A 25,132-nucleotide genomic window follows, 5' to 3' on the forward strand; every position below is an offset into this window, starting at 1 on the left:
GCAAATGTGACACCTTTGCTGAAGAAAGGGTATGAGGACACTCCGAATAACTATAGACTGGTCAGTTTAATATTAGTGGTGGGTAAGGGTTTAGAAACCATCAGAAAATATTAATAGACCCTTGGAAAGATTTGAGTTAATTAAGGAGAGCCAGCATGGATTTGTAAAAGGCAAATCATGTTTGACTAATCTAATTTAATATTGATGAAGTAACAGAAGGTTGATGAAAGGAATACAGTGGATGTTTATCTGGATTTTAGGAAGGCCTTTGACAAAGTACCACATAAAAGGCTGATAAAATTGAGGCTCATGGAATAGAAAGTTGAGGATATGCAACCAGAATGGTTAACATTGGCATAAATGTTTATACTTAGGCTATAGTAGAGTTTTTTTAATAGAGATGAAAGAACTGCAAACCATTGTGCTAAACATAAAATTCTGATAGCTATTTAACTCCTGACAGTATGAAACTGTTGCTGTTTCCCATAGGCTGTTATTGAAGTAACACAAGTGGTCTTCATTTTGGTCAGGGGACTTATTTTGCTGACATTCCTCAACACGTTACATATGTTAGGAAATTGACTGCCAAAAACACTTCAAATACAGTTTTTGACACTTAAAAACAAGGTTATTTGCAAGCAGTTGCCCACCTGATATTTACAATTGCTGTCAATGATGGTGGAACACAATTAACGTAGACATTTTGTCAAAGCTTTTCGTCTTGCACTCATCAGTACACCACGCGAGAATGTCAGTGTAAGGGAAGCAACAAATTTTATACTGAGTGCTGATTGGTTGGCAAGTGGACTTTGGTAGAGGCGTTGCCATGGAGAATGCTCCAGTTTATGGTGACTGACAGTTAACTGCCAAGCTTTGTTTGAAATTTAAACCAGACAGCTTGACTCTGGTCAAGGCATTGCCCTGGTGAATGAACCGGCGAATGGCTATCACTTCAGATATGCAGATAGTGTGGGAAAATGGGGTTGAGATAGAAGATCAGCCCTGATATAGTTGAAGGGTGGGGCAGGCTTGAGGGGCCTAATGGCCTTCTATGTCCCCATGACCTAGAAAATAAGAAGTTAACTAGGGTAGAGGAGCGAAGGGAGCTGGGAGGACAAATACATAAATCACTCAAAGTAGTGACACAGGTTAACAAGGCCATTAAAAAAGTAAACCAAGCACTAGGGTTTATTTCCAGTGGGATAGAATTGAAAAGTAAAGAGTTTATGCTAAACTTGTTTCGAATCTTGGTCATATTATAAAAAAGATATAGTCACAGGAGCGGGTGCAAAAGAAGATTTACAAGATGATATTAGAAATGCAGGGGTATACTTATCAGGAGAGGGTGAACATGCTGGGTCTCTTCTCTTGAAAAGAGAAGGCTGAGCGATGACCTAACAGAGGCCTTGTATAAAGTTTTGATGGAGAAGACGCAGAGATTCCACTTATGGGGGAAAAACAAAACTAGAAGCCATCAATATAAGGTCACCCAAGGCAGACGGCCTCAGTTTAATGTCTCATCTGAAAGACTGTACCTCCGGTGTAGCACCCTCTCAGTACTGCATTGGAGTATGAGCTTTGTTGTTTTTTTCCCCCTCAAGTCCTGGAGTGGGGCTTGAATCCACAACTTCTGACTCAGACGCAAGTTCTACCAACTGAGCCATGGCTGACTTTCAACCATTCAGTGGGCTGAATGGTCTTCTATTTCTAAGGATGAGGAGGAATGGTGCACAATGGCCACAGGTGGAGAAGATCTCATTTGTGCCTTTTAGTGCTGGCAAAGAACAGGAATTTTAAAAGGCAGGCGAGAAGGTTGGAACAATATGAAGGGCATGGAGGAAGAGATGACGTGGGAAATCAAGCTGTGATTTGGTGATGAGGTGGAGCATACATTCATGTGGGGTGGGCGGCTTTGTTGAAGGGCCAGGTACTGCTACCTCTGGGCTAATGTATCAGTGCTGTGATTCATGATAGGGTTGTGAATGGCCTCACAGTAAGTTAATGGAATGGAAATTCTGGATTGAAATATGGAGTATGCCAGTGACTATTATCTAAAGGCTCTCTGATTTAGGCATTTGGGAGGGTGAGTGGAAGGGTAAGGAGGTGCTCAATTTGTGCTGGGTGTCCCAATGGAGAATGCCCAGAAAGGCTTAGGAGGCTTGTCTAAAGAGGAATTCAAGCCTTAGACAGTGGCAGGCGGGTAGGAAGGCAGAGGCATAGTGCTAGTGGGCAGGCATGGGAGGGGCCAAGTACATAAGGAGAGACTGAAAGATGGCATTACCCAAGGCTGAGAAATCTGATTTGCCTCTTATTCCAGTATGATTTCTCATTTTGCTTTTTTTATATAAAAAAAAGTTGGGGTTGAATGTGCCTCACTCAGGCCAATTGCACACAAACTGCTCCTTAATTTTCAAATGATTCATTTTGGGTTAAGTATAATACATTAAGATTTTTGCATTTACATGCACATGGTTACAAAATGTTTGCTTCCAGTTATGACCTTTTCCATTGTGAATCCTGTCATTTAAAATGCACATGTACACTTGTGCTGTAATTACACCTTTTTGCTAGTGGTGGCGCTGTAGGGCTGGGGAACTCATGATCCAACTAACTGCTTCCCAAATTGCTGTATGTTTCGCTACTTAAATATAAAATCCAAGTATTGTATCAAAATAGGACAACGTATGACCTTAATGGTGATTAAAAATGCGTATATTTACCAGTTTTATTAAATATCTTGAATTTGTATGTTCTGGTACAGTAATCGTGCACCCTTAGCTTCACCTGAAGGCTATAATGAGTTTTTAGTTTTAGTTTAGTTTAGAGATACAGCACTGAAACAGGCCCTTCGGCCCACCGAGTCTGTGCCGACCATCAACCACCCATTTATACTAATCCTACACTAATCCCATATTCCTACCACATCCCCACCTGTCCCTCTATTTCCCTACCACATACCTATACTATGGGCAATTTATAATGGCCAATTTACCTACCAACCTGCAAGTCTTTTGGCTTGTGGGAGGAAACCGGAGCACCCGGAGAAAACCCACGCAGACACAGGGAGAACTTGCAAACTCCACACAGGCAGTGCCCAGAATTGAACCCGGGTCGCTGGAGCTGTGAGGCTGCGGTGCTAACCACTGCGCCTATGTGCAGTGCCAAAGGCCATTGAGTAGTCTTTAATTAAATGTTCAGAGGGGTTAATCTGTTCAAAAGGACACTGCTAATGATATGACTCTCATTTTCTTAAAATCTGAAAGTTTATTAATTCAAATAATTTTGAAGAATAATTCAAATCCTTTGTCCCAGTCAAAAGCCTTGATTCAATTTAAGCACACTTCAGGAAGTATGTCGAGGCCTTCGAGAGAATGCAGAGTATGGTACCAGGGTGAAAGACTTCAGTTACGTGGAGAGGCTAGAGAAACTGGGGTTATTCTCCTTTGAGCAGAGAATGTGAGTGGGAGATTTGATAACGATGTTCAAAATCAAGGTGTTTTGATAGAGTAAATAAGGAGAAACTTTCCAGTGACAAAAGGACCAGCAACCAGAGGACAGAGATTTAAGGTAATTGGCAGGAGTTAAAAAGGCAACATGAGGAAAATAAATTACACAGTGAATTATGATCTGGAATGCAATGACTGAAAGGATTAGATTGGGCGGCTAGTTTTGTCAGCTGGCATAGGCATGATGGGCTCCTTCCATGCCGTAACTTTTCTATGGTTCTAGGATGGTGGAAGCAGATTCAGTAACTTTCCAAAGTGAATTGGATAAATACTTGAAGGGGTGAAAAGATCACAGGACTATGGGGAAAGAGCAGGGGCGTGGGACTAATTGGATAGCTCTTTCAAAGACCCAACACAGGCTCTGAGCCAAATGACCACCTGCATTATTCAGTGGTTCTGTGATCAGTCCTGTCTTGCGTTCATTATCATTTGAGCTGCTGAAGCCCAGGCTGTTATGGTGCAGCGTTACTTTAAATTATACCTACCTTTTCAGTGACTCTGTTGGTATAAGTGCTGCCTTGTGTGAAATTGAACAATACTGATAGTCTAATTTAATCTGAGTTAACTGGTTTGGATGGGGTCACAATGGGGATTCTGCAATAGACCTCACTGCCCAGGTTAGGGCAAGGAAAATCAACCTTGTCCATTCCTAATCATGCACAGCCACCACTATATGTCTGGACTGACTTAGCTATGATACCCCCCACTGCTTAAGAACCTGATGTTCACTTGGGATTGTACACATGAGCAATGGCAGCTTGAGTAAGGTCTTGCATCCATGGAATCCCAGTGTTGAAGCCTTGAATGAAGAAATTTGGGTGGTGGGATGGGGGAAGCTGTAAAATCTATTGCTACTGACGAAAGTAACTCAAATCTGAAATTTATTTCAAAAAGGAAATATCTGCCTTTCCTTTGGTCTGGAAACACTAATGTGCATTAGAAGGAAAGCCGAGATGGTTTTTCACAGATCCATTGAAGCTTATAGTGCATAGATATCCTTTCTGCCTTGCTCACAAGATTACATTTTTAATGCGGTGCTTCTCACTATCAACACCAATGCATAATTAGTCCACATGAAATTGCTGTATAACTGGATTATCTAGTTTTTATGCATTGTTTTCATTTTGAAAATGAAGCTTTGATCTACAGAATGTAGCTCATAGCCGTTTTGGGTTTCATTTCAAAGTCTTCACTTTTGTTTTGTTGCTGTTTTGCATAATCCTGGCCCCTGTTCAGTAATTTACCCTTGCCCTGCAAGAAAATTTCTCATCCACCTACTGAGCAACAACTCCTGCCTGTTGCAGTCCCCCCTCCCCCCCCCCCCCTCCAGAAATTTGGTGCCACCACCCATTCCAAGTCGGAAACCCAATATGCTCCTGCCGCCTTCCACAGAAATGGAATATGAGGAGAATTTATCTCTAACCGCCTGCTGTCCTCAACCCCTGTGCCTCCCAGCACCACCCCCCACCCCCCCCCCCCCCCAGTCCACCTTTGCTCCTCCCCTCTCACTCATACTGAAAAAGCACTGGCCTAGTGCCTCCTGTTGCTCCCTCTCTGCCTGTCCCTCTTTTCTCCTTTGGACCTCTTTGTCCTCTCCTTCTCTTTGGCTCCTCCCTCTTGCCCTATCTCACCTCACCTGTGCTGGTTCTCCTTTCCTGTCTGATTCCAGCTATCCCACTGCTTTCTACCCTGAACATGGACTTGCAGGGTGATTAGCTGCGATTGTGGAAAGCATCTTCTGAACTGACTGTTTTTTGAGTATACGCCAACAAAGGGGCCATTCTATCTAAGCAGCCTGGTTCAGAGCTGTGACGTCCCTATTATAGCAGCACCACTTCTATGGCTGGAACAATTCTGCACTTCAGTACATTTTGATTTAACTAGCAAGTCACAACTGGATGCCTCCCAAAACCTGTTTGACAGTTCTGGTGTAATGAATTATTGTTTTATTTCTTTGAGCTTGGATAAATCATCAGAATTGCTTTTATTTACTGTTAATTTGAGGTGGTATGCCAACTATTCAGTACTGTCAAATCTGGCAATAGTGTGGATGATAAAGCAAATTATGGAGCTATGTGGCCCAGGAAAATCAGCCTTGCATTCAGATAATAAATGTCCTGGTACAATGAAAAGAATGATGGCCTTAGCTTTGTAACCTTAATTTGAAAGGAATATTTGGTACAAAATTGTCTAACCGAGTTTGTCTTCCATCTGGTTTCTGTCCCACCTGCTCTCAGGTCAATTGGTCTACATGGTTGCTATTGTTTTGGGTATGGTAGCGCAGTGGCTATGTCACTCAACTAGTAATCCCAAGGCCTGGACTAATGATCCAGAGACATTAGTTCAAATCCCACCATGGCAGCTGGGGAATTTGGAATAAGGAGCTTGTATCAGTTAATGATGAGGAAGCTACTGGATTGTTGTAAAAACTCATCTTGTTTACTAACGTCCTTTTAGGGAAGGAAGTCTGCTGTCCTTGCCTGGTCTTGCTTATTTGTGATTCCAGACATACAGCAATGTCATTGACTCTTAAATGGCCTGGCAAGCCATTCACTTGTACCAAGCTGCCACAGAAAAGTCAAATAGGAAAACTGGACGGACCACCCAGCATCATCTTTGGTACTGAGCACAACAAAGGCACAACCAGCCCAGCTGATCCTGCAAAGTCATTCTCCCTAACATCTGGGGACTTGTGCCAAAATTAGGAGAGTTGTCCCACAGACCAGTTGTGGAACAGCCTGACAGTTACTGCCCCATAACTTACAGCTAATGTCCCAGATTCTTCTATCACCGTCCCTGGGCATGTCCTCCCCCACCAGCAGGAAACTCCTACCAGAGGTGGCGGCACAGTGGTATTAAATTGGGCGGGGGTTGTCTTGGAAGTCCTCAACATTGACTTCGTACTCCATAGTCTCAGGGGATCAGGTCAAATGTGGGCAAGGAGACCTCCCTGCTGATCACCATCTACTGTGCTGTCTCAGCTGATGAATCAGTACTGCTCAGTGTTGAACATCACTTGGAAGAATCACTGATGGTAAGCAAGGGCACAGGATGTTACTCAGTAGCGCCACTACTGACTCAGCTGGCCGAGTCCTGATGGTTTTCATCTGCCAGACTGGGCTTGTGGCATGTGATGAGAAAACCCACAAGAGGAAAAAGCCTACTTTTTCCTACATTACAACAGTAGCTACACTTCAAAAGTACTCCTCCTTTGGCTGTAAAGAACTTTGAGACATCCAGTGGTTATGAAAAGCACTTTACTATTTCAAGTTTTTTGTTTTTACTTGACCTCACCCTCTGCAATCTCCCTGTTACAGAAGCTAGTATTGAAAGAAATGAAACTGGTAGGAGTGATCACTCCACAATCCTTATGGAGACAAAGCCTCATCTTCACAATGAGGTCAATCTTCATGTGTGCCTCTATCACCATGCTAAATGGGATAGATTCAGAACAGATCTAATAGCTCAAACCTAGATATTGAGGTGCTGAAAGTCATCACAACAGTAGAATTGTATTCAACCACAATCTGTAACCTCATAGCCTGGCATATCCCTTACTCCACCATTTACCTTAAAGTTAAGGGATCAGCCTTGGTTCAATGAGGAGTATGGCGGAGCAGCGCCAGGTATACCTAAAAGTGAAGTGCCAGCCTGAAACTGCAACACAGGACTGCATGCATGCTAAATGGCAGAAGCGGCATGTGATAGAGCAAAGCAATCCCACAACTAATGAATCAGATCAAAGCTTTGCAGTATTGCCACATCCAGTCGTGAATAGTGGGCGGCACAGTGGCGCAGTGGTTAGCACCGCAGCCTCACAGCTCCAGCGACCCAGGTTCAATTCCGGGTACTGCCTGTGTGGAGTTTGCAAGTTCTCCCTGTGTCTGCGTGGGTTTCCTCCGGGTGCTCCGGTTTCCTCCCACATGCCAAGGACTTGCAGGTTGGTAGGTAAATTGGCCATTAGAAATTTACCCTAGTATAGGTAGGTGGTAGGGAAAATATAGAGACAGGTGGGGATGTAGTAGGAATATGGGATTAGTGTAGGATTAGTATAAATGGGTGGTTGATGGTCGGCACAGACTCGGTGGGCCGAAGGGCCTGTTTCAGTGCTGTATCTCTAAAACTAAAAACTACTGGGAGGAGGATGCTCCATGAATATAGCAATCCTCAGTGATGGAGCCCAGCACAAGTGCTAGAGACAAGGTGGAAGTGCTTGCAAATTTCTTTGACCAGCAGTGCCAAATGGATGATCCATCACAGCCTCCTCCTGAGGACCCAGCATCACAGATGCCAGTCTTCAGCCAATTTGATTCACTCAAATTGTTATAAAACTGTTGAGCGCACTGGATACAGCCAAGGCCCCAACAACATCCAGACTGTAGTGCTGATGACTTGTACTCCAGAAGTGGTTGCACCTCTAGCTAAGCTGTTCCCATATAGCCGCAACACTTGCATTGATCTGACAGTGGAAAGTTGCCCTGGTATGTCCTATCCATACGGCTCTGTCAGTCTACTCTTACCGTCCATCACTTTGTTTATCGTCAACTGCGCTATCAAGTGGCATTTGCGCACCAATAACCTGCTCACCAGGAACTTTAATAAAATTGAAGTCAGTGGGAATTAGGGAGAATACTCCAGTGTCTAGTTATACTGAGCACAAATGAAGATTGTTCTGGGGCTGAGGTGGTTGGCTTCCAACAACCAAACTTCGCTGAAGGGGTTTCTTGGGGCAGCGTCCTAGGCCCAACCATCTTCAACTGCCTCATCAGTGACCTTTCCTCCGTCGTAAGACTTGCATTTATATAACGCCTTTCACAATCACAGGACATCTGAGTGCACTTTACAGCCAATGAAGTACTTTTTGAAGTGTAGTCAGTATTGTAATGTAGGAAGTGAGGTAGCAAATTTGCATACAGCAAGCTCCCACAAGCAGCAAAATGATCAAGTAATCTGTTTCAGGCTGTTGATTGAGGGATGAATATTGGCCAAGGATAACTCCCTTGCTTTTCAAAATAGTGCCATGGAATCTCATGTCCACCTGAGAACGCAGATGAGGCTTTTAGTTGAACATTTCATCTGAAATATGGCGAACAATGCAAGACTCCCTCAGTTCTGCACTAGATTGTCAGCTTAGATTTTTGTGCTCAAATCTCTGAAGTAGGATTTAACCCACAACATTGAGTCAGAGGTAAGCATTACCTACTGAGCCACAGCTGACAAGGTCAGAAGTTGGAATGTTTGCTGATGTTCGATGTTCAGTTCCATTCACAGCTTATCAGATAATGAAGCAGTTTGTGGCTGCATGAAGCATGACCTGGATAATGTTCAGGCTTGGACTGGTAAGTGGCAAGTAACATTTGCACCACACGAGAGAGAGTCTAACCAGCTCACTGGGACATTCAATGGCGTTATCATTGAATCTCCCTCCATCGACATCCTAGGATCAACATTGACCATAAACTTAACTGGACCAGCCACATACTTACTGTGGCTACAGCAGCAGGTCAGAGAATTCTGCAGTGAGTAACATGCCTGTCGACTCCCTCCTGACTGCCCAAAGCTTTTTTATCTACAAGACACAAGTCAGGAGTGTGATGGAATTCTCCCCATTTGCCTAGATGAATGCAGCTCCAGCAACACTCGAGCAGCTCTACTCCATCCAAAACCAAGCAGCCTACTTAATTGGCACCCATCCACCACCTTAAACATTCACTCTGCTGCCACAGTGCATCAGTAGTGGAGAGTACCATCTACAAGATGCACCTCCCTTACCCACCTAGAGGAACAAGGGCAACAGGTGCATGGGAACATTAGAATCATAGGAAGTTTATGGTACTGAAAGAGGCCACTTGGCCCATTGTGTCTGTGCCGGCTGAAAAACGATCCACCCAGTCTAATTCCCACTTTCCAGAATTTGGTCCATGGCCCTGCAGATTATGGCAATTGAGGTGCATATCCAGACTCCTTTTTTAAAATGAGTTGAGAGTTTCTGTCTCAACTACCCCTTTTCAGGCAGAGTTCCAGACCCCCACCGCCCTCTGGATGAAAAAAAAAATTCTTCACCCCTCTAAACCTTCTACCAATCACATTAAATCTATGCCTCCAGTCACTGACCTCTCTAAGGTAAATAGGCCCCTCAATTTTGTACATTTCAATCAGATCTCCCCTCAGCCTTTTCTGTTCCAAGGAGAACAACCCCAGCCTATCCAATCTTTCCTCATAGCTGCATTTTTTCAGTCCTGGCAACATCCTCATAAATGTCTTCTGTACCCTCTCTAGTGCAGTTACATCCTTTCTGTAATGAGGTGACCAGAACTGCACACAGTACTCAAGTTGTAGCCTAACCAATGATTTATAACCTCCCTGCTCTTATATTCTATACCTCAGTTAATAAAGGAAAGGATTCCATATGCCTCCTTAACCACCACCTAGACCTGTCCTACCTTCAGGGATCTGTGGGCATTCACTCCAAGGTCCCTCACTTCCTCTACAGTTCTCAGTATTTTCCCATTAATCTTGTATTTCTTCTTTTGACCTCCCCAAATGCATCACCTCACATTTCTCTGGGTTGAATTTCATTTGCTGCTACTTCTGTTCATCTGACACCATTAATATCTTCCTGCAGCCTACAGCTATCCTCCTCACTATCTACCACACTGCCAATCTTTGTCATCTGCAAACCTCTTGATCATGCCCCCTACATTTACATTCAAATGGTTATTATATACCACAAAAAGCTGGGAACCCAGTACTGCGCCCTGTGGATAGCCACTGGAAACAACCCTCCAGTCACAAAAACATCCATCAACAATTGCATCTTGTTACCTGCCACTGAGCCAATTTTATATCCACCTTGCTGCCTTTCCCTGGATCCCAGGGGATTTTTTTTAACCAGTCTGCCATGTGGGACCTTGTCAAAAGCCTTGCTAATCTTCATGTAGACCATATCAACTGCAGTACCCTCATCTGTCTTCCTCCTTCAAAAAAATTTGATTAAGTTGGTCAGACAAGATCTTCCCTTCAATCCATGCTGACTATTCTTGATTAATCTGTGCCTTTCTAAGTCACATTTATCCTGTGTCTCAGAATTGATCCCAGTAATTTGCCCACTACTGAGGTTAGACTGACTGGCCTGTAATTATTTGGTCTATCCCTCACTCTGTCTTTTTAAACAGAGGTACAATGTCAGCAGTCCTCCAATCCTCTAACACTACACCTGTATCCAGTGAGGACTGGAAAATGGTGGTACACTAATCTGCAAGTCACCATTTTGACTTGGAAATATATTATCTATCTTTTATCGTTGCTGGGTCAAAATCCTGGAATTCCCTACCTAACCACTGTGATTATCTTCACCCAGACAGCAGCGGTTCAAGAAGGTGTCTGACCGTCACCACCTTGAGGACAATGGGGAAGGGCAATAAATGTTGGCCTTACCAGTGACACACCATGAACAAATTAAGGAAAATATTGTGCTTTCTATCCTGTGCTCAACTCAATAGCTGACCATACCAGTCTTCTGTACACTGCTCCATTTCACTGCCTAATCATGTTTCCACTCCAACCTGCTGTGATACAGGGACTACATCTCCATCCTTGGCCTGCCTTATTGCTCATCCATATTTTGCCCCTCTGCAGTAACATCTGCAAACATTTCCCATTTATGCTCATGGTGGCTAGCTTTTCCTGTCCATTATCCTTGATTCTATGGCTGTGGTTGTCACTGCCAAACATATGTTTCTCATTCACGGTGTCTCATCCCCCTCATGTGCTCTGCCCATCTGGAGAGGGACTTGTGCTAAGCCCTGCTCCAGAGACTTGAGCACATAATTTAAATTGACTTTTTAAGTGTGGTGCTGCAGGAGTGCTGACTTTCAGTTGAGGTATTAGAGTCCCAACTCCCTGCTTGGGACACTTAAATGATCCTATTTGAAGAGCAGCAAAGTTCTCACAGGTGTCCTGGCCAATATTTTTCAATCAACCAACATCACTTCAAATAAAGCTGTTCATTTTCATTATTTGTGGGACCTTGCTCTGTGTAAATTGGTTGCCACATCTTCTACATTACAACAGTGACTTCACTTAAAAAGCACTTCACTGGCTATAAAGCACTTTGGGATGTCCTGAGGCCCTAATATATGTATTCTAATAATTGCTGCTTAACCAGGCCTATGTAACTTGAGTTTTCCCTAGCTCCATTCGCTTTGGCTGCCCCATCCAGACCCAAGCCTATTTTAACTTTATTTTTCTTCTCTCATTACACCTCCTGGACTCCCCTCTCATCATGCCACCTTTCAATTCTGCCCAGCCCAACCCTCCAGCACTCTCTGATCTTGCTACTTACTTGTCTGCTGCCGCCGCAGATTTGAATCCCCCCTCGGATGGGCCAACAGCTTCCCTCTGTGCCTCTCTTGGCATCATTCGCAGGCCCCATCGAGGCATGTGTCACTGTCTCCTTAAGAGCAGCTGCCCCACCCTACAATCTTGCTGCTCCTGCCCAGCGTTTCCCACAGGGGGCTAGTCTTGTCAATCTTGTTCCTGTCAAATTCAGCTCTCCCAGTGCTGTCCTGTGGGCTCTGCCAGCTGATCAGCCATTATCACTCCTCTTCACATCTCCCTGCAGAATGTCCATTCACTTGTGAACAAGGCCCTTGCCATCCATTGAGCTCATTATGGATGATTGCAACAGCACCATGACCTTGGCAAAAACCTTCCTTTTAAATTAAGCATTCGCTAGCTGGCTATGCCTTCAACACTTGCCCCACCCAGGCAGTCAAGATGGCATTGTGGCTCTGATCAAATACCCATTGGTCAGTCTGTCTCCCTATTCCTCTGGTACTATCTTCTCCTTTTGAGCATCTTGCCTTGTTCCACCCCTCACCTCCATTCTCTAATACCCACCAAAGAACCATAAAAATTTGCTGAGATATCTTTACTGTTTTCTTCCCTCAGCCTCGGCACCAAGTGACTTTTCATCCTCAATAATTTCAAATTCCATCTCAATTCGTCATGCTATATCCCCTCTAAGCTCATTGCTCTCATCCTTCCTCACCAAGTACAGGAGCTCATGGACTTCTTGTCACAAAAATTGAGACCATTTGATGAGCTGCCTCTGCCACTTCCCTAGCCCACGAACCCAAACTTCCTCAAAGGTTTCCCCTTCCCTACCCTGAACTCGGCATCTTTTGGTTTATCTCCTATCTCCCCTCACGACCTTTCCAAGCTCCTTTTGTCCATGAGATCCACCTACTGCACCCTCAACCCTATTCCATTAAACTGCTGATCAGCCAACTTCCCTTCCTGATTCCCATGTTAGCTGATTGTTAAGTGTTCTGACCCCCCCCCCTTTCAAATATGCTGTCATCCCCCCCTCTCCTCATAAAACAACTGCTGACCTGTCCATCTTTGCAAACTACCATCTCCAATTTCCCTTTCCTCTCAAAGCTTTAAACGTGCTGTTGCCTCCCAAATGTGTGCCCCTCTTTGCTAGAACTTGGTTTGAGTCCCTCCAGTCAGGTTTCCGCCCCACCACAGTATTGAAGTGGCTCTTATCAAAGTCTCAAATGACATTCAATGTGACTGGCAAAGGTCAACTATCACTCCTTAACCTTCTTGACCTGTCTGCAGCCTTTGACACGGTTGACCACACCATCCTACTCCAATGCCCTGTCCACTGTTGTCGTCCAGCTGGGTGGGACTGCACTCACCTGGTTCCATTCTTATCCAGATGTAGCCAAACAATTATCTGCAGTGGCTTCTCTTGCTCCTGCACCATTACCTGTAGAGTCCTTCAAGGATCTATCTTTGTCCCCTTCCTATTTTTCAACTATGTGCTGCCCCTCAGCAGCATCACCCTAAAACAGTCAGTCAGTTTCTACATGCACACTGACACCCAGCCGTACCTCACCACCACCTTTCTCAACTCCTCCGCTGTCTCTACTGCTTGTTTGACATCCAGTGCTAGATGAACAGAAATTTCCTGCAACTAAATATTGGGAAGACAGAAGCCATTGTCTTTAGTCTCTGCCACAAATTCTATTCCCTAATCACCGACTCCATCCTTGCTCCTTTGCAACTGTATGAGGCTAAACTAGACTTCGCAACCTGGGTGTCATATTTGACCCCGAGGTGAGCTTCTGACAACATCTGTGCCATCACTAAGTCTGTTTCCATCCTTGTTATGTGGCCTGACTCCCCACCTGCCTCAGCTAATCTGCTGCTGAAACCCTCATCTATGCCTTTGTTACCGCTCGACTAGTCTATTCCAATTATTCCTGAATGGTCTTCTGCGTTCTACCCTCTTCAAACTTGAGCAGCTGAGCTTTGGATGAGTCCATGTCCTATCGCTCACCAAGTCCTAGTCACCTTGCTGACCTACATTGGCTCCTGGTTAAGCAATGCCTAAATTTTTAAACTTCGCATCCTAATTTTCAAATCCCTCCATGTCATCACCCAGCCCTATCTCTAATCTCTCCCAACCCTACAACCCTCCCAAATGTGTGCGCTTCTCTAATTCTCACATCTTGAGCATCACTAATTTTAATCACTCCACTGTTGCCAGCCCTGCCTGCCTTCAGCTGCTTAGGCTGTAAGCTCTGGAATTCCTTCCCTGAACTCCCCCCTCTCGCGCGCTCTCTTTCCCCCTCCCCATAAAGCTGCTCCTTAAAACCTATCTCTTCAAGCTTTTGTTCGTCTGCCCAAAATTTCTGTGGCACTATGTCAAATTTTGTTAATGCTTCTGTGAAGTGCCTTGGTATGTTTTACGATGTTAAATGTGCTATTAAAATACAAGTAGTTCTCATGAAAAGTGCTGAATAAATGCAAGGTTTTCATGTTCTCCCTCTTGAGGAAATTGAACAATGGCAAATTCCATTTATATAGTACTCTTCAGACATCATGTGGAAAGCAGTGAGTGGGAAACAATTCCAAAAATGAAAAGCGGGTTGATAGGGTTTTTAAAGAAGGCTTTGAAAGCAGGGAAGGAAGTGATGAGGCATGATTATTGGGTAGGAGCATGGTGCTAAATTGGCTCCTCTGGTATCTTGAACATTTTCAAGTTTTTTTTTTTGCTACATAACATGAACCAAATCATTTTATAAAGTAGCACAACTATTGTCAGGGCAATAAATCTTTATCCCTGAAATCTGTGTTTGATCAAGTGCATGTGGAGAAAAAATAGTCTCCACGGGAATACTTGGCAAAATAATCATGAATTCTTTTTGATACACTTGGTTTTTTAAATGAGGTATAGAAATGGCCCATGGCACTTTTTTGTTGAACTCTTACAAATTCAGTAAGATTCCCATTGAATTGTGTAGTGCAAAAGAATTTATGATCAGTGATGTTTACAGGTTTTAAAATAGCAAATGAATTTGCAGGTAAATTGTGTTGCCGATTAATTGCGCTGTTGAATTTGGCAAAGTAGCTAGACATATTTAAAATGCCTGACATGGTGAGTACCAAGAAGCACAATATCTTGCATTTATTTAGCTCCTTTAACATAGCAAAAGTTGCACGCTCTTCACAGAAGCATAATCTGATAAATATTGATACCAAGCCTATAAAGAGATGATGGGAGGGATGACAAGCTTGTTCAAAGAGATGGATTTTAAGGAAAAGAGAGGCAAAGCAGTTTATGGAGAGAATTCGGCTTAAGGCCTAGATGGTTGAAGGCAACTGTGCTAAAGTTACAGTATAGGCTTTCTTTAGCTGGTTCATGTTCATAGTTGCTTCTATCAAGTTAATTCACAAATCCTGGCATTACTTGTGTGCATGGAAATGTGTTCCATTGGGTATTATACATTTTAAAAGCACTTTACTGTGATCAGCCTGAGTTTTCCATGCATTGGTGAGCTTTTTACATGAATGGCTGTTGCTGACCACACAGCCATCTTTAGCTGCCTTGGAAGAAGTCACGTAAAAATTGTTGGTATCTAAAACATTTTAGCTATTTGTATAGAGAACAGAACATTAAAAGTAATATTCAAATTGTTTTTCATCCAATTAGAGTTTAACATTCCATTATGCCTCCTAGAATACTTTAAATTCTGGTGATCGTACTGTTTATCGTTGGCAGATACAGCAACCAGCATTTCGGTACATTAAATTGTCAACATTCAGGTTTAGATAGGATGAAGGAAAAGAGATTGAAGGGATACAGGAGCACTGCACAAGAGGATAGTCAGCATCTGTAAGTTGAAAAGGTGGGTCATTGGCATTCTGGTGGTGTAAAATTCTGCTGAGTTAGTGAGCACTAGGTCCCTGTATATAATGTTTAATTCCATTTCCACCCAGATATTAAACACATCAGTTTCTAAGATGGGGATCTAATTCCTATATCTACCACTCTGGGACAAGTTGGGAGTGGGAAAAATTTCATTTAAGTATTGAGGTTGGTTAATTTTGTTTGTGACCTGGTTTCATGCTAACAGTCAAAAACATCCTTCTCCATGTTTAAAATGTTGGACTGTGCATTTTGAAGTCTGTGCCTTGAACAGACTGTAATAAACCCTCAAATTCTCACCATTTTTCCATCTATTTTGGAGCATTAAAGTTTCCTACAAAAGTCAATTGTAGGAAATTTTAATGCTCCAAAATAGATAGAACAATAGTGCGAGAGTGAGGAGGGTTTATTACAGTCTGTTCAAGGCAGTTTTCTCAGTGCGGGGGTGGATTTTCAATTTACTGCCTAGGTGTAACACTGGTTTAGTATGACGATGTATTCTTGACTATGCTTTAACCATTCAAATAAATTCAATTAAATTCACATGAGAATCATATTAGTCAATATAAGTTAACTGAGTGCTAATTAGGTTGTATGCATGTTTGATTTCTATTCTGATAACACTAAAGCTTGGCTTGGTGCAATGCTATCACTGCACTAGAAGTTGTGTGCGTTACCTGTCTGAAGTCTTTCTTAGGAAAATCTAGGTGGGAGGCAGGCATCTTTCCTGCATTACCCAAGGAATAGCATTGCTAATATGGAAAGGTCTTCTGAGTCATTCCTGCTAAGGATATTGGTCTAATTTGCAGTGGACAGGTGGGGAGAAATAGGGTTCCAACTTAATTTCTGTTTATTGTACAATGGGGTCATTGCATCTGCTCTTGCAATTGTGATAACTGTACAAGTAGGTTACATTTGTATACATTCTACACATACCCCAAAACATGAAGTATACGTTTTTGAATGGTTTGCCCACTTACTGGTCAGTGCTTTATTGCCTTTTAAAATGATTTCTGCTGCATCTTGTTTTAAAATACAGGGTGTTGCTGGTTATTATCCATAAATCAACAAATGGAAAACAATTTCTGCAACGCTTAAGATTGCAGCAGAAAAGCTAGTGTATAGAATATTTTCACTTTATCTAAAGTTGTATTTTCTTTCCTCAGAGTTCCTAGTCTTCCATCATGAACCCTGTTTACAGCCCCGTTCAACCTGGGACTCCTTATGGAAATCCTAAGAACATGGCTTACACAGGTAAGTCTGCTTTATTTTAACTGCATCGCAGTTCATGTATCCACTTCATTTAAGAAGGCATCAGTCTTGGGTGGCATTCTGTTCTGAAGGAAATATGTTTAAAATGACTTAACATGCATTAGCTAGTGATTACACCCTTAACAATGGAAGATTAATAATTAGTATATGCCCTTTTCTGTAGATGAGTAATATTGACAGTTTAATTGTCGTTCCAACTTAAAGCTACTTTAAGCTGGCAGTTTGGTTTAGTCCTTGAGGATCTACTTTATATATGCTTTACTAAGTGTATAACATTGTGTTACTTTGCTAAAGGTACACGTTGTTTACTTTTTGCAGGGCCAGCCCAGGTTTTTAGATCTTGTGATTGGATTCCTCTTATGAACAATTGCTGTATGGGCCAAGATGTTCTTGAATTTTATTTTAAGAACATAACATAAATAGGAACAGGAGTAGATCATTTGGCCCCTCGAGTCTGCTCTGCCATTCAATACAATCATAGCTGATCATCCACCTCAGCTCCACTTTCTTGCCTGCTCCCCATATGCCTTGGTTCACAGAGATCAAAAATCTGTTGACCTCAATTTTGAATATGCTCGACGATGGGGCATCCACAAGCTTCTAGGGTAAATAATTCCAAAGATTCACAACGCTGAGTGAAGAAATTTCTCCTCCTGCCAGTCCTAAAATGAGCCACCCTTTTTTTTTAAATTTACTTCACGAGATGTGAGCATTGCAGCTAGGCCGACATTTATTGCCCATCCCTAATTGCCCTTGAGAAGGTGGTGGTAAGCTGCCACCTTAGACTGCTGCCATCCATGTGGTGTAGGTACACCCACAGTGCTGTTAGGAAGGGAGTTCCAGGATTTTGACCTAGCGACAGTGAAGGAAGGGTGATTATAGTTCCAAGTCAGGATGGTGTGACACTTGGAGGTTCTGTCCCTTTCTTGACTCCCCAGGTAGGAGAAACAATCTCCCACCTTGTCAAACCCTTTCAGAATCTTGTATTGTTACACCGATATGCTTTGTTGAATGATTTTCTTTGGTCCACTGACTGGAGATCTGAACTTATAATTTTTTTTGAAGAAATTTAAAAACCTTTTTCCCTATGGACTTTAACTCAACCAATCTACCTTTCCCCACTCAGTAATCTATTTGTGTGTGTGTGTGTGTGTGAGTGAAAGTTGGTGTGTTTATTATTTTGAGTTCAGTTTAGATACGATAAAGATAACCCCTTTCTTAACTCAAGAAAGCCTGTCCAATTGGTTCTTGTTATGATCATAGCAAGTAAGTAATCAAACACTCACTGAATTGGCCAGTACATCTACTTGTCAAACAAGGAGAGGGAAAAGAGGGAAGTCCTTTGACCCCTCCTCACTTGACCGTAACAGTATGTTTCAATGAGATCACCTCTCATTTTTCTAAACTCGGGAGGGGAAAAGTACTAGGAAAGCTAATGATACTAAAGGCTGGCAAGTTCCCTGGACCTGATGGCCTGCATCCTAAGGTCTTAAAAGAAGTTGCTGCAGGTATAGTGGATGCATTGGTTTAATCCTCCAAAATTTCCTCGTTTCTGGAAAAGTCCCAGCAGATTGGAAAAATTCAAATGTACCACCTCCAGTCAAGAAAGGAGGGAGACAAAGCAGAAAACTATAGTCCGGTTAGCCTAACATCTGTCATTGGGGAAAATGCTAGAATCAACTATTCAGGAAGTAGTAGCAGGGCACTTAGAAAATCATAATGCAATCAGGCGGAGTCAACATGGTTTTATGAAAGGGAAATTGTGTTTGACAAATTTATTAGAATTCTTTGAGGATGTGACAAGTAGGGTGGGTAAAGGGGAGCCAATAGATGTAGTGTATTTGGATTTCCAAAAGGCATTCAATAAGGTTACTACGTAACTATTTACGATCTATAGAGTCAGAGTTATGCAGCACAGAAACAGGCCCTTTGGCCCATCGTGTCTGTGCCAACCATCAAGCACCTACCTATTCTAAACCCATTTTCCAGCACTTGGCCCATAGCCTTGTATGCTATGGCGTTTCATGTGCTCATCTAAATACTAAAATGTTGAGGGTTCCTGCCTCTACCACCCCTTCAGGCAGTATGTTCCAGATTCCAACCACCCTCTGGGTGAAAATTATTTTCCTCAAATCCCCTCTAAACCTCCTGCCCCTTACCTTTAAATCTATGCCCCCTGGTTATTGACACTTCTGCTAAGGGAAAAAGTTTCTTCCTATCTACCCTATCTGTGCCCCTCATAATTTTGTATATCTCAATCAGGTCCCACCTCAGCCTTCTCTGCTGTAAGGAAAACAACCCTAGCCTATCCAGTCTCTCTTCATAGCTGAAATGCTCCAGCCCAGGCAACATCCTGGTGAATCTCCTCTGCACCTTCTCCAGGGCAATCACATCCTTCCACAGTGTGGTGACCAGAACTGTACATGGTACTCCAGCTGTGGCCTAACTAGCGTTTAATACAGCTCCATCATAACCTTCCTGCTTTTATATTCTGTGCCTCGGCAAATAAAGGCAAGTATCCCATATGCCTTCCTAACCGCTTTATCTACCTGTGCTGCTGCCTTCAGTGATCTGTGGACAAATACACCAAGGTCCCTCTGTACTTCCTAGGGTCCTAACAACCATTGTATATTTCCTTGCCTTGTTAGTCCCCCAAAATGCATCACCTCACTCACTCTTCTCAGGATTAAATTCCATCTGCCACTGCTCTGCCCATCTTGCCTACATCTCCTGTAATCTAAGGCTTTCCTCCTCACTATCTACGACACCACCAATTTTCATGTCATCTGCAAACTTACTGATCATGCCTCCTATATTCATGCCTAATTTTGAATGTATACTACAAACAGCAAGGGTCCCAGCACTGATCTGTGCGGTACACCACTGGTCACAGACTTCCAATTGCAAAAACAACCCTCGACCATCATCCTTTGCCTCCTGCCACTAAGCCAACTTTGGATCCAATTTGCCAAATTGCCCTGGATCCCATGGGCTCTTAGCTTGACCAATCTCCCATGCTGGACCTTATCAAAAGCCTTACTGAAGTCCATGTAGACTACATCAACTGCTTTACCCTCCTCTGCACATCTAGTTACTTCCTTGCAAAATTCAATCTCATTCATTAGACATGATCTCGCTCTGACAAAGCCATGCTGACTATCCCTGATTAATCCCTGACTCTCCAAGTGGAGATTAATCCTGTCCCTCAGAATTTTTTCCAATAATTTCCCTACCACTGAGTTAGACTCACTGGTCCATAATTACCTGGTTGATCCCAACCACCCTTCTTGAATAATGGTACCACATTCGCTGTTCTCCAGTCCTCTGGCACCTCTTCTGTAGTCAGAGAGGATTTGAAAATTTGGCAGAGCCCTTGCAATCTCCTCCCTTGCCTCACATAGCCTGGGATACATCTCATCTGGGCCTGGGGATTTATCCACTTTTAAGCCCACTAAAACTGCTAATACCTCCTTCCTTTCAATGCTAATTTGTTCAAGTATATCACAATTCCCCTCCTTGATCTCTACACTTGCAACATCCTTCTCCATAGTGAACACAGATGGACAGTAATCTTTCAAAACCTCATCTGCGTTCTCCGGCTCCACACACACATTGCCACTTTGGTCCGTAATAGGCCCTACTCTATCCCTGTTTATCCTCTTGCCCTTAATATACTTATAAAACGCTGTGGGATTTTCCTTTATCTTGACTGCCAGTGTTTTTTCATGCCCCCTCTTCGCTCTCCTAATTATTTAAGTATCCCCTACACTTTCTATACTCCTAGGGCTTTCACTAGTTTCAGCCCTCTGAATCTGCCATAAACCTCCCTTTTTTTTCTTATCCAATCCTCTATATCCCTTGACATCCACGGTTTCCTGGACTTGTTGGTCCTACCCTTTACAGGAACATGTTGGCCCTGAAGACACACCATTTCCTTTTTGAATGACTCCCACTGGTCCGATGTAGACTTTCCTACAAGTAACTGCTCCCAGTCCACTTTGGCCAGATCCTGTTTATTACATTGAAATCGGCCTTCCAACTACCTTAAATTTTAGAATTATGGTCACTATCCCTGAAATGCTCCCCCACTGACAATTCTACCACTTGTCTGGCTTCATTCCCTGAGATTAGGTCCAGTACCGCCCCTTCTCTTGTAGGACTTTCTACGTGCTGGCTCAAAAAGCTCTCCTGGGTGCACTTTAATAATTCTGCCCCCTTTAAGCCTTTCGCATTAAGACTATCCCAGTTAATATTCGGGAAGTTGAAATCCCCTACTATTACCCTATTGTTTTTAAGCCTCTCTGAGATTTACCTACATATTTGCTCCATCTCCGACTGTTTGGAGACTGTAATACACTCCCAGCAAAGTGATAGCCCCCTTTTTGTTTTTAAGTTCTACCCATATGGCCTCATTTGAGGAACCTTCTAAGATATCATCCCTCTTTACTGCAGTAATTGACTCCTTGATCAATAGTGCAATGCCGCCTCCTCTTTTGCACCCTGGAATATTGAGCTCAGTCCTGCCCTACCCTCAACCATGTCTCTGATAGCAATAATATCATATTCCCATGTGTTATTCAATGCCCTCAATTCATCTGCCTTACTTGTAAGACTCCTTGCGTTAAAATAGATGCAATCCAGCCTTGCATTATTCGCTTGTACCTTAACAGGTCTATATTTGCTCTGCCTTTGACTGACTTAGTCATACGTTAATGACTTGGATGAAGGGACCAAATGTATTGAAGCCAAATTTGTGGATGATAGAAATAGGTAGAAAAGCAAGTTTCTGGGATTTTGCTGGTGTTTTGGAGATTGCATTCGGTGATTTGTCTCTTTCCAGCAATCTGACAATAGATGACCTTCCCAGTAATATACAAAAGAGGCCATTGTTCTCAATGTCCGGGCTGTTGTTTTTTGATTGATGTCATTTGCTTTACATGGGATCCTGGGAGGTTTACTGAAGTTCTGGAATATACATTGTTTTTCTGTCCATTTTCTGTGGGAGAGGGGAAAAAAGCAATGCATTTGAAAGACAATTGATAGACAAAGCCAATGAGCAAAATCTGGTCAGGCTTGGAGGCAGATTCAATCAAGGCTGTAAAAAGAGAAGTGATTAATTAGCTGAAGAGGAAATTTGCAGGGCTATGGGGGAAAGGCAGGGGATTGGTTTAGGTGAGTTGCTGTTGCAGAGAGCTGGCACGGATATGATGGGTTGAATGGTCTCCTGTGCTGTGACCATTCTGTGAGGAGGATGCAAAGTGCCTGCAAAAAGATATAGATAGGTTAAGTGAGTGGACAAAAATTTGGCAGATGGAACATAATGTAGGAAAATGTGAGGTGGTTCATTTTGGTGGGAAGAATAGAAAAGCAGAATATTATTTAAATGGAGCGAGACTGGAGAATGCTGTTGTCCAGAGGGATCTGTGTGTCCTTGTACATGAATCGCGAAAAGTTAGCATGCAGGTACAACAAGTAGTTAGGAAGGCAAATGGAATATTGGCATTGATTATGTTACGACCAGGTGATAGAGGTCTAGGGTTCCCTTTCAGCCTTCACCTGGTCTTACTGTAACAGGGTTTAATTTTAAACACACTGTTTTTAGCTCCCCGTTGGTGAATCCCTGTTCTCTGCTTTCCAATTAAGGCAAAGAAACCAGCACAAACAGGCTTTCTTAGGTTTAACGAAGTAAGGTTGAAATTTATTAAACTTGAACTCTAATCCGGTTGACGCCTATGGATACACGACGTGTCCACGCTAGCGTGCATATGTGATGCACACATGCAAATAGAGCAGAAGAAAGATAAAGTGGAAAGATTTGAGGCAATTTCTGAAGAGTTGTTACGGTTCTTCAAGCTCACTGTAGAGTCCTTGATTGTAGGTAGATCTTGCTTTTTGTTGAGGCCCAATATTATTCTTAAACCTTGCCAGGGTAAACATCCCACCTACATCCACCCTGTCACGCCCTGTAAGAATTTTGTAAGTTTCAATGAGATCATCTCTCATACTTGGAAACTCGAGAGAATACAGGCCCAGTTTCTCCTCATAAGACAATCATGCCTCTCCAGCGATTAGTCTGATGAACATCCATTGCACTCCCTCTGTGGCAGATATATCCTTCCTTAGGTAAGCAGACAAAAACTGTGGACACGACTCCAGGTGCGGTCTCACCAAGGCTCAAACAATTGTAGCAAGACATCTTTACTCCAGTACTCAAATCCCCTTGCAATGAAGACCAACATAATTGCTGCACCTGCATACTAGCTTTGACTTCTGAACAAGGACACACAGGTCCCTTTGGACATCAACACTTCCCAATATTCCCCCTCCATTAAATAAATACTCTGCCTTTCTGTTTTTTTCTACCTAAGTGCATCACTTCACTCTTCACATTATATTCCATCTGTCATGTTCTTGCCCATTCACTGAGCCTGTCTAAATCCCCTTGAAGCCTCCTTGCATCCTCCTCACAACTTACATTCCGACTTAGTTTTGTGTCATCAGCAAATTTTGGAATAATACCAACATACACTCGGACTTTTGTGTATGTATGTATCAGGCCTGTGTCATCAGTACCTTGCTCTATGGCAGCGAGGCCTGGACAACGTATGTCAGCCAAGAGCGACGTCTCAATTCATTCCATCTTTGCTGCCTCCGGAGAATACTTGGCATCAGGTGACAGGACCGTATCTCCAACACAGAAGTCCTCGAGGCGGCCAACATCCCCAGCTTGTACACACTACTGAGTCAGCGGCGCTTGAGATGGCTTGGCCATGTGAGCCGCATGGAAGATGGCAGGATCCCCAAAGACACATTGTACAGCGAGCTCGCCACTGGTATCAGACCCACCGGCCGTCCATGTCTCCGCTTTAAAGACGTCTGCAAACGCGACATGAAATCCTGTGACATTGATCACAAGTCGTGGGAGTCAGTTGCCAGCGTTCGCCAGAGCTGGCGGGCAGCCATAAAGACGGGGCTAAAATGTGGCGAGTCGAAGAGACTTAGTAGTTGGCAGGAAAAAAGACAGAGGCGCAAGGGGAGAGCCAACTGTGCAACAGCCCCGACAAACAAATTTCTCTGCAGCACCTGTGGAAGAGCCTGTCACTCTAGAATTGGCCTTTATAGCCACTCCAGGCACTGCTTCACAAACCACTGACCGCCTCCAGGCGCGTATCCATTGTCTCTCGAGATAAGGAGGCCAAAGAAGACATACGAACATACGAATTAGGAGCTGGAGTAGGCCACTCAGCCCCTCGAGCCTGCTCCGCCATTCAATAAGTTTATGGCTGAACTGATTTCTGCACATTACCACCTACCCCTGATAACCTTGCTTATCAAGAATTTATCTACCTCTGCCTTAAACATATTCAAAGACTCTGCTTCCACTGCCTTTTGAGGAAGAGAATTCCAAAGACTCAGGACCCTCAGAAAAAAGTTCTCCTCATACAAAACTTGGAAGCATTGTGAACTGTGAGGAGTATAGTGTAGAACTTCAAAATGACATAGACAAGTTGGTGGAATGGGCAGACAGGTGGCAGATGAAGTTCAATACAGAGAAACCTGAAGTGATTCATTTTGGTAGGAAGAACATGGAGAGGCAATGTTAAATATAGGGTACAATTCTAAAGGGGGTGCAGGAGCAGAGGGATCTAGGTATGTATGTGCATAAGTCATTGAAGGTGGCAGGACAGGTTGAGAGAGCGGTTAATAAAGCATATAGTATCCTGGGCTTTATTAATAGGGGCATAGAGTACAGGAGCAAGGAAGTTATGTTGAACGTGTATAAGACACTAGTTCGTCCTCAGCTGGAGTCCAGTTTTGGGCTCCGCACTTTAGGAAAGGCGCAAGGGCATTGGAGAGAGTACAGAAAAAATTCATGAGAATGGTTCCAGGGATGAGGAATTTCAGTTATGAAGATACATTGGAGAAGTTAGGACTGTTGTCCATGGAGAAGAGAAGGCTGAGGTGATTTGTTAGAGGTATTCAATATCATGAGGGGTCTGGACAAAGTAGATAGAGAAACTGTTCCCACTCATGAAAGGATCGTGAACGAGAGGGCACAGATTTAAAGTATTTGAGAAGCAAAAGTGACATGAGGAAAAACTTTTTCACGCAGCGAGTGGTTAAGGTCTAG

General features: G+C 43.2%; 1 protein-coding gene across 3 annotated transcripts in view; it reads left to right on the plus strand.

Annotated features, from left to right (window-relative positions):
- Positions 1 to 25,132, plus strand: part of fam168a (family with sequence similarity 168 member A) — a 94,289-nt gene that overhangs the window by 21,388 nt on the left and 47,769 nt on the right. For all 3 annotated transcript variants that reach the window (XM_068033376.1, XM_068033375.1, XM_068033377.1), the window contains exon 2: positions 16,896 to 16,983. In XM_068033376.1, coding sequence (XP_067889477.1) covers positions 16,914 to 16,983 — 70 coding nt within the window. In that variant the 5' untranslated portion in view covers positions 16,896 to 16,913. The remainder of the gene's footprint in view (positions 1 to 16,895; positions 16,984 to 25,132) is intronic.

Source organism: Heterodontus francisci, chromosome 6 (assembly GCF_036365525.1).
Source record: "Heterodontus francisci isolate sHetFra1 chromosome 6, sHetFra1.hap1, whole genome shotgun sequence".
NCBI lineage: Eukaryota > Metazoa > Chordata > Chondrichthyes > Heterodontiformes > Heterodontidae > Heterodontus > Heterodontus francisci.